Source organism: Aricia agestis, chromosome Z (assembly GCF_905147365.1).
Source record: "Aricia agestis chromosome Z, ilAriAges1.1, whole genome shotgun sequence".
Classification (NCBI taxonomy): Eukaryota; Metazoa; Arthropoda; class Insecta; order Lepidoptera; family Lycaenidae; genus Aricia; species Aricia agestis.
Genome location: NC_056428.1, coordinates 4,462,725 through 4,473,506, shown reverse-complemented (window position 1 = coordinate 4,473,506; position 10,782 = coordinate 4,462,725). Strand labels below are relative to the sequence as shown.

Here is a 10,782-nt window from a genome sequence, read left to right as displayed (position 1 = left end):
CAGCGCAGCGATTCTATTGGATCTTATAAACACATTTAATTTAAATTAATTCCTAGCAAAACATCTCTGGTGGAAACGCAGCCTTAGGGTGGGTTGCACAACCGGCGTGGTTAAAATTTAAAGTTAAGGTTAAAGTTATGGTTAAGTATAGCTGTTAAGGCTAAATTTAGCTTTAACTTTAACTTTGACCGGAGAAATTGACAGATGACAGCTGGTCCAACAAGGTTATAAATGCGCGTGGGCGGGGGCGCTGCTGGTAAAGGAGAACTGTCAAAAATGGCGTTTTTGTATGATGACAGCGTTAGTTCCTTTTTTCGCTACGTGCATTTAAAACCTTGTCGAGCTCTTTGGTTATGGTTAAATATGGCGTCTTGATGGCGTCCATTTTTAACTTTAACCAAAGATTTAACATTTTGAATTGTAGTTGAAGTTAATGTTATAGTTAAAGTTACAATTATAGTTAAAATTGGTTGGTGCAACCCAACCTTAGACACTTTTCGATTAGGTAGCGCGCGCGGCTTCAAAACCGAGCAAGTCAGACTAATTATTTTTTAAGGTAAGTATTAAATGGGCAATTCCATATGTGACTGACTCTACATTTGATACGACTTGCGTTTTATTTTGTAATATATTATGGTTACTATCATGCTGTTAATATTAATTTTAAGATGGCTTTGTAGCTGATTAAATAAGCTAACTTGTGCAGAAAAAATGGTGTACACTGTTGTTTTCAAATAGCATTTATTTAGTCAAACATAAACGTGACCGACACTACATGCAAAAGGAAGTCGTTTCCGAGAGTGTTTGTAAACACCAGTAATCTTCCTCTCTGTGTGCTAAATAACTCTACTTTGTATTTTTATCGAAAGTGCATGAAACAAACTATTATAAAATGGTTACCTATATCCTGTAAGTTATTTAAAAAAATATTTATTAGCAAAAGAAATTGTGACCGACAATACAGCCGAAAACGTGACCGACACTACACTCACTTTGGGCAGGTAAAAGTCGGTAGTTTTACATGACACCTTAAAATTTATGTATCTCAGCACGTACAATATGAACTCTAAAATTATATAAAAGCAAATCAGTAATTACTTAATTCATTAAAATACTTTTTTGAACTTAAACATCACAAAAACGAAATCACTAATAATTAGTCAAAAAATAACTCAACACGAAATCTTCTAAAAAATTATTAACATAATAACCCAATAGGCAGCGATAGGCAGACTTTCGTCATTTTTGAAGCTAAAAATTTTCCTTTATATGAGCCCTATAGAGGTAAGAACGACCAGACACTATGGAGTTTCGGTTGCTATTACTTTAGAAGGTTTCCAGTTCTGCAGATCTACCTTACGTTCAATAAAGTTTAAAGATCAATCATCAATAATTTTATCTTATTTTCTTGCGATATCTGTAAGAATCTCATGTTCTACTGCCAAATTTTTGTGACAATTGCTTTCCATTTCCAGACATCGCTAAATTTTGGATTATATTTGACTTTGAGGTGGTCTGGCAGGTTCTTAAAATAATAATTTAGCTTTCTGCTTCTCTCTCTCTGCTTTCTATAGCTATTTTCGCCATCTATCATCAAAACTAACAACCAAAACGCTACTTTTGGGCGTGATCAACTCTATAATGTGACCGACACTACAAAAATATTTTTTAGAGTTTAGGTGTTATAAAGAAAGATGACAAATTATTAATGCCAGTATCATTTGAGTAACGGCGTCACGTAGGAAAGTTTCTAATTTTATTAATGTAAAAGTAATTTTACTGTAGTTAAAGACAAAAGTAATGTTTTTTATGTGACCGACACTACAACTCGACACTGTGATCTTACAAGCCTATTATATCTTTTTAAAATGAATTTTCCCGAATCTCAAAAGCTATATCGGTATTTAACTGTGTGAACAATCAGTGTGTAACAAAACATGACAAGAATTTAAAATAGATAACGTAAAAACTAAGTCAGAACTTCATCACACAAAACCACACTCAGCCGAGCTCACGACATCATCTCATAAATGGCAGCTTTGCTAGAAAAGTAATGCTTAGAAATTGTTGCTTCTATAAAATCTTAATAGTACCATAATGTTGTGACTATAATTAAGTATATTTAAAACCAAAATCAGGTATTTATTTTCTTAGTTTGTGGTAGACTTTTACATGGAACTGCCCAAATAATTTTAAAATTTTAATAATATTTTTTACAAACATTATTTAAACATTTTTTTTTTATGTACAATGAGGACGGAAGTACGAAAAAAATTCGTTAGTTATACATTTGTCTAATTTGTTGAAAAATTAACTTTAAGTTAAATTTCCAAGGGGAGCGAATTCTTTGAAGTGTTCGGAATACACTATAAGTTTTTTAAATTTTTAAATTAATATTAAATTTTAATACTTACCTTAAAAAAAAATAAGTGTGACGTGTTCGGTTTTGAAGCTAGGGTTGCTGAGGATTCCTCTTCCTCTTCCTCATAATGAGGAAGTTCCGCAATAATTTGGGTTCCTCAACCGTTACCGCATCCTCATATATAAAAATACAAAAATCCTCTTCCGCTATCGCTTCCTCAAAATTTAGGAGGAATTTATGAGGAATTTCACTGCGCATGCGCGTCGCGTATCCAATCATGGCAACGCACACGCCAGAGCGCGATACCGGACCGAACGGGCGCTGCTGTTCCTTGTTCCTTGTCTCTCTCGCCACCCGCGCTGTTCCTTGCTTGTTTGTTTTAATTTTATTGACATAATATAGCAAGCGTTGTTTTGTTTACGCGTGTACGCACCACGCATCTATATACGCAGTGCGAATAATCTAATAATTTGATTTCTATCGAAAACCGAAATGATACCGAAGTTTAGTGCTATATCAGGGGTTCCCAGACTTTTTTGTCCACTGCCCACTTTGAGAACAAAATATGTTTTAGTGCCCCCATTGTTTCACCTACTTTCTTTTCCTAATTTAAATTAAGGGGCTTTTGCCCCTTAATTTGTCGTTAATATTAGCCCCCACAGCCTCTACAAAACGCCGCCATTTTTTCTGAGTCCCACACTACCCCCATTTAGATCTTCAGCGCCCACAAGGGGGCGTAATCACCCACATTGGGAAACGCTGTACTATATGGACGTACTTCCTCTTCCGCTTCCTCATCCGCATCCTCTTCCTCAAAAAAATATCCTCTTCCTCATCCGCATCCTCTAAATATGCTCGTGACAATTCCTCTTCCTCCTCTTCCTCATAATCACTTCCTCAACAACCCTATTTGAAGCCGCGCTCGCTACCTAAAAATGCCGCGCGGGGGCCTACTTTCAGCGTTAAATTAAAATTATAAATAATAGAGATAGAATTCCGGGAGTCGGGAGTTTTTTTTATGGAAATTTCCTCCTCTAAAAGAATCTTTACTTAAATTTTTTTAAATGTTAATAGTTTAGGAGTTTTTAACAAAAATCGTAATACCTTTTTTTTTTGCAACCATTTGCAACCTAATTTGTTTATAACTTTTGCAATTTTTTGTGTGCTAATACACGCTTCCGATACATTTTTCTAGACGTCTTCCCGAATCTAATGAGCTATCGCACGTAATTTTAGGACCCTTATCTCTACATTTCGCCATTCTCAACTTATCGCTTAGACTATTTGTTTTGCAAATGAAAAGAGAAAATTAAGAAACATGCTAAAGTTTTTAATAATTTTATTTATCAAACACATTGTGTAAGTTATTATAAACGTCTTGTTATATAAATAACAATCTATTAAGTATTTTTTGTACATTCTTAATAACCTTTTATCTCATATTTTATAGGTGTTTTGGCCTGTCCTACTACTGGTATTGTAAAAGTGCTGAAAAACAGTTATTGAACGTTATTAGATGAAATAATACTGATCTACTTGATATATATTCGAAAGATGAGAGTATTATTTAATTACGAAAGTTAATTTGAAGCTGTCTTCTGAATAGGTACTTCAAGAACCTACTTGTTGCCGTTAGTTGTATGGAATGAATAAGGGAACGTAACGCAATTTGGGGGCCTTGTAAAATGCTATGGTGCGTTGCACAAGGGCTGATATTTAAGTAACGCGTTAATTTTTTTTTTCGTTTTTATAGAGGAATTAGAATTTTCAAAATCAGTTACCCTTTTCGTTTATGTTTTATTAGGAAATCCCTGGATTGTGAAGTACGTTCCAATTATTTTTGTCGCTGAAGTAGGCAAATGGAAAGCCTTTAGTTTGAAATCTCTCGACTTTATATTGTATAATGATTCAAATTAAAAAAATGCCATACTTACAATAATACTCATCATTATAATCCAAACTCAAGAACATGTGCAACCTCAAACCTGTGGGATCTATTTCACATCCTATAAGAAAATATTATTGTTAGCGCACAATCGTTACGTGCATGGAATGACAAGACCAACTCCCTCCTAAAAGTAGAGTACGGCCACAGCGACAGGCAAATGAGCTGCTCTGCATTGTGCTCCATATTTAAATATTGTCTGAGCATGCCGATTGGCTCGATGAGGACAATCTGAAATCTCTAAATATTTGAGTTACGTTTTACCTGAACAATGTAATATACAGATAAAGAAACAGACGGACATCCTTTTACATATATAATATTAATAGATGATGACTGTAACTCCATTGCGTCAAAGTCCGTTTATCGAGTGGATACCGTACATTTTCCCGGGACAAAAAGTACTATTTTTCCTTTCCCGGGGCTCAAAGTGTCTCCATACCAAATTTATGCAAAATTCGCTCAGTGGTTTGAGCGTGAAGAAGTAATTGACAGACAGACAGATGAACAGACTTTCATACTTATAAAGTTATTATATTAGTATGGATATGTTACAACAGTACTATGTAATATTGGTAAGAATTTTAATTTTTTGAAGTCAGTTCTTGTTAAATATTTAATTGAAATACCTTATTTTGCAATAAATAATAAAAATATATGTGAATACAACAATAATTAAGTATATGTAATGTTTCCTACTACAATACATATTTTGACCAAATTTTCAAACTTGGTCAAAATATGTATTGTACTGTAATTTACCTACCATTCATTTTTTACAAAAAAAACAATATAAACTGAAAAACCATCGCATTTTTATGTTTGCGTATCTTTAGCTAGATAATTTATGAACACAAATATAATATCTATTCCTATTTCATGTGAAGTATTTAATGTTTTACAGTTATTTCTGTAAAAAAAATCCTAAACTGTCCAATGACTGGTAGTTTACGGTACCTACCTACCTAATTGTTTTTATATCAATGAAAGACATACAAAAACGTCATTTTTGACATGTGTTTGACAGTTCTACCTCAGCAGCGCGGCGGCCGGCGCGGCGCTCGCCTCCCGTCAACAGTGTTGCCATATATACAGATTTATCTGTATTGGTACAGATTTTTGGCTCCTGAATCCTGATACAGATGACAGATTTCACTTAAGGTTTATACAGATTTTTTAAATTCAAATTTTCATGTGAGAATAAATCAAATAATATAAGTAAATGGCTCATACTTTAATACGTTTTGGTCCTAAAGAGATAGTTTTAGCCTTATTATGCCTACGGCCTACCCCACTCTAGTGAAACAGTAGAAAGAATATTTTCTTCAATTAATTTTATAAAAAACGAAAACTCGCAACTATTTAGGTACAGACGGATTCGATTATCGGAAGGATTAGTCTTGATCAAACAATTATTTAAAAACGAGCCATGTTTCAAACTAAATGTTAGTAAAAATATGATTAATAAAATGAATGAAAGTAGATGTATCAACAATAAATATGTTTTTCACTTGTCTACTACTTTATTAATAGTATAATTAAATACAGATTTTAGCTTTTTCGTCGTATACAGATTTAATACAGATTTTCAGACATAGCGATTCAGATTTCGAGGTTTAAGATATGGCAACACTGCCCGTCAATGTCTTAAGTCGGACTTGCTCTTTTTGGCGGGAAGAGGAAGGCGCCTTTTTTGAATAACAATTTGCAAAAAATTATATTTATAGTTTTTATACATTAAAAGTAAGTTAAAAGTAGATAATATGCAGGACGAGAGCGACGGAGATGATCCTAACTATAAATCTTCGTCATCGAAGAAAAGGAAAATAATTGAAAACTCAGGCGATAAGTACAAACCCTTTCTTAAACCTTCATATTCAAGAAAATATCCTGACAATAATTACAACGGAGATTTTATTGTATTTGTCGAACATTGTAATAAGGATACAAAAATAGGAAACATGAACCCCCTTAGCCTTTCGAAAATTTTCAAAAACGCAAAAGGAGTTTATGAAAGAGCTAGAATAAGCGCCCGCAAAATAAAAATAACTTTCAAACAAGCGGCATTAGCTAATGATTTCCTCAATGCATCATTTATTCAAGAAAACAATCTAAGAGCATATATCCCAGCAGCCTCTGTGGAAAGGGTTGGGGTAGTTAGGTACATTCCTAAGGAAATTAGTAATAGGGATTTGTTTGAAAAAATAAGTAGCGATATTGACATAATTGGTATACGTAGATTTATGAAAAAAGAAAATAATACATTTGTTCCGTTAAATACTATTACTGTTACTTTTTCTGGCACTGTATTACCACAATGCATTTTCTTAGATGGATGGAGATATAAGGTTCATAATTATATACCTCCAGTTTTACAATGTTTTAAATGCTTACTTTTCAATCACTCTGCAAAATATTGTTTTAATGAACAAGCATGTTCTAAATGTGCAGAGAATCATTCTTATAAAGAATGCACATCAGAAGTTTTAAAATGTAAAAACTGTGGAGGTAATCACCTAGCTATTTCTAAGGAGTGCCCAATTAAGGCTTCTAAAATTAAGAAAAACATATCTTTGAGAGTTAATAATTCTACTTATGCAGACATAACAAATAATTTAACATCTTTCCCACCTCTTACAAAAGCTAATCCTCAAAATGTTAAAATTGTTCCAGAAAAGATATCAGCCCAGGACATTATTAATAATCAAAAAATTTTAGAAGCCATAATAAGCACTATTGTAAGTATAGGAAATTCTAATGAGATTAAGACTACAACACATATTAAAGAAACATTCATTAAAAACTTTAATAAGTAATGGATAGTATTAATATTGTACAGCATAACATCCAGAGTTTAAATAATAAAAAACCTTTACTTCAATCACTCTTAATAGATAAAGAAATAGATATAGCTTTATTAAATGAAACATGGCTTAAAACTTCAAGTCCTCGGGTTCATTTCCCTGGGTATAATTTCATTTATAAAAATGCTACAAATGAACACGGAGGAGTGGCAATAATTATTAGGAATTCTATAAAGTATGTGCAGCATCCGACTCCAAATTATCAAGATATACAGACTATTGCCATAACCATAGAAACAGGTATAGGTTCCATTACAATCCTTTGCATTTACAGTCCACCTAGAAACAAAATTAATAAAACAAAATTAAAAAGAATAATTAATAATCTTCCTAAACCTATTATCATATCGGGTGATTGTAACGCCCATCACATAGCTTTTGGTTGTACAATAAATAATACAAGAGGACGAGACTTGTATGAAGTTATAGATGAATATAATTTATGTATTTTAAATACAGGTTGTGCTACTACAGTAGGCAGACCAAACAATAACACTTCTGCAATTGATGTTACACTAGTGAGTCCAGAGTTGGCTCCCTATTGTGAATGGCATGTCGGTGACGATCCGTTGGGAAGTTATCACTTTCCAACTTTTACAAAACTTAATACTTCTCCTATGCAATATGACATAAATAAAAATGTAAATAAGTATTTATTCAAAAAAGCTAACTGGGATAAGTTCTTTAATATGTCAAAAGATCTATTTCAAGATTTTGAATATAATTTACAAAATCCTTTAGAAAGTTATAATCATTTCTGTGATCTACTAAACACTTTAAGAGATGAATGTGTTCCAAAAATTATAATAACTAATTCATCTAAAAAATTTAAAAAAAAGGTACCTGCTCCGTGGTGGAATGATATTTGTGATAGGGCTGTAAAGGATTGTAGAGAAGCTTTGGAAAAATATAGAAGTAATTTAAGTATGGAAAATTATATAAATTATAAGAGATTAGATGCACTCAAAAAAAGGATTATAAAAGAGGAAAAGAGAAAAAGTTGGCAAAATTTATGCTCTACATTTAATAGATACACCCCAGTCACGAATATTTGGAATTTTATCAAAAAATATAAGCGTGTAGGTTCTAGCATACATAGTAAATGTGATAGTTTTGTACCAGAATTTTTAGACAAATTTACAAATGATGAAGAATGTGAAAGTTCATTAGAAGATATATTTAAAAGTAATAATGATAGTGAATATTTCAACTTCTTTATGAAAGATTTTAGCTGGGATGAATTTTATAGTTCCTTAATGTCAAGAAGAGATTCTACTCCTGGACTGGATAATTTTCCATATTTAATGATTAAAAACTTACACAAAAATGCACAAGCAGTTCTTCTTAATATCTACAATCACCTATGGTCCAAACAAGTTATTCCCGACGAGTGGAAAACTCAGTGTGTTTTGCCCATTCTGAAAAAAGATAAGCCAATCCATGATCATAATTCTTACCGTCCAATATCACTCACTTCATGCATTGGAAAAGTTTTTGAAAATATGATAAAAGTTAGGTTAGACTATTTTACAGAAACTAATTCAATATTACCAGATTTTCAGTTAGGTTTCCGTAAAGGAAAAAGTACAGTTGATGGCTTTGTTTCATTTATAAATGATATTAAGAATTCTATAATGGCTCATTCAAATGCAATTTGTGTATTTTTAGATGTGCAAGGTGCATATGATAATGTAAATTTGTCTGTACTTATTAAGGTTTTAAGTGAATTGGGGATTCCTGGTAGGTTTTTAAATTGGATATATAGATTCTTAAATCACCGTCTTGTCTATGTGAAATTTAATGATATACTACATGGTCCAAAATTTGCACATAAAGGCTTAATGCAAGGAGCGATATTGTCTCCAATCCTGTATAATTTATATACATCACAAATTTGTAAATATGTAAAAGTATTAGGTGTTAATGTTCTACAATATGCTGATGATATAGTTATCTATTGTATTAATCGTCTACTACGCTCGGCCAATTGTAATATTAATTTAGCTCTTAAGCAACTGTTAAATTATTATAATAACAAACTAAAACTAAATATTAATTCTTCAAAAAGCTCAGTTATGACTTTTGGTAAAAGTCAATGTAATGTTCAAGTTAAATGTAATAATGAAATCATCTCACTAGTAAATGAACATAAATTTCTAGGTATAGTTTTAGATAACAAACTTAAATTTAATGTACATATAGATTATATATGTAATAAAGCTTACAAGCGACTCAATATATTGAGATGTTTAGCAGGAGTTTTTTGGGGTGCTGATCCAAAAATTCTCTCAATGTTGTATAAAAGTTTAGTTAGGAGCCACTTTGACTATAGTTGCTTAGCATATATTAATGCTAGCGCTAGTCTTCTAAAAAAGTTAGATATCATTCAAAATCAAGCACTGCGCATTATAACTGGTGCGATGAAATCCACCCCTATAAACTCAATGGAAGTTGAAACTTATATTCCTCCTTTATTCTTGAGACGACTCATGTTAGCTAAGAAATACTTTGTTAAGATGATTGCAATTAAGTCCTCACTTCCTGTAAGAAAACTTAAAGTATCTGAGGAAATAACTAGTTTATTAGATTCTTCTGTAATAACATCACAAATTATTTCTACAAGGATTTTGCCACAGATGCCGACTTTGTTACAGTTGGTTTTAAATATGACAAATGACATTTATTCTAGTGATCTATGGCCAATTTATGACAACTTTGAAGGTTCTCTAGAGAAAAAATATTTGGTAACAACTGGAGACATCTATGGTAAGACCGACTTTCTCAGTTTTATAGAAAAGAAAACAGACTTTTACAAAATCTATACAGATGGGTCGAAAACTATAGATGAGGTTAAATCGGCTTATTATGATGAATTTCTGGATGTTACCAAATGTTTTATAATCAGTAATATGTGTTCTATCTACACAGCCGAATGTTATGCTGTTTATATGGCATTACAATATATAAAAACTTTGTCATATGTAAATAATTTTCTTGTAATATCAGATAGTAAAAGTGTGTTAGTAGCTCTAGATAATAGTAATTTAAGTTTCAAAAGTAATTATTTAATTTTTAAGATCAAAAACATTCTACATGAATTAGTCAGTAATAACATTAATATTGAATTTCTATGGGTTCCCTCCCACAGAGGAATTGCTGGAAATGAGAGGGCGGATACAGCCTCTAGAGGACCACCAGATGAGGATCATAAGGACATCATAAAAGTGCCATTTACAGACCTCTTTTTGACTGTCAAAGATGAAATGTTTGAGCTATGGAAAAGAATCTGGAATATAGTAAAGGGTAATAAGGGTAAATGGTACAGTGACATAAAGAAAGATTTTTCAGTCCCATGGTATTACACTGTACAGTTTGAATCAAGAAAATTCACATCAGTAATAACAAGGATGAGATTTGGACATTGCTTGGTCCCCTCCCACCTCCATAAATTAAGAATTTTAGATGATGCAAAATGCCCCAAATGCTTAGAAAATGATGCTGACCTCAAACATATAATCTTTGATTGCAAAGCACTAGGTCTGGACAGAATTTTACTCTGCTCTGAAATAGATAAAATTTGTAAAGATGAAGATATAAGTGTACCCCGCCGC

The 10,782-nt window shown here is 32.1% G+C and overlaps 2 protein-coding genes across 4 annotated transcripts; both read left to right on the top strand.

Moving 5' to 3' along the window:
- The first annotated feature begins 5,991 nt into the window (after positions 1 to 5,991).
- On the top strand, positions 5,992 to 7,773 carry LOC121738698. Its single transcript, XM_042130918.1, has one exon. The coding sequence runs from the start codon at positions 6,071 to 6,073 to the stop codon at positions 7,121 to 7,123; it is 1,053 nt and encodes a 350-aa protein (XP_041986852.1). The 5' UTR covers positions 5,992 to 6,070; the 3' UTR covers positions 7,124 to 7,773.
- A 1,445-nt stretch (positions 7,774 to 9,218) lies between these two features.
- Positions 9,219 to 10,467, top strand: LOC121738697. 3 transcript variants are annotated; one of them, XM_042130915.1, is made up of 2 exons: positions 9,219 to 10,228; positions 10,320 to 10,467. In XM_042130915.1, the coding sequence occupies exons 1-2, from the start codon at positions 9,247 to 9,249 to the stop codon at positions 10,391 to 10,393; spliced, it is 1,056 nt and encodes a 351-aa protein (XP_041986849.1). In that variant the 5' UTR covers positions 9,219 to 9,246; the 3' UTR covers positions 10,394 to 10,467. The 3 variants fall into 3 exon arrangements, with proteins under 3 accessions (XP_041986849.1, XP_041986850.1, XP_041986851.1); XM_042130916.1 differs by having other exon boundaries at positions 9,231 to 10,152; XM_042130917.1 differs by having other exon boundaries at positions 9,233 to 9,937.
- The last annotated feature ends 315 nt before the right edge of the window (positions 10,468 to 10,782 follow it).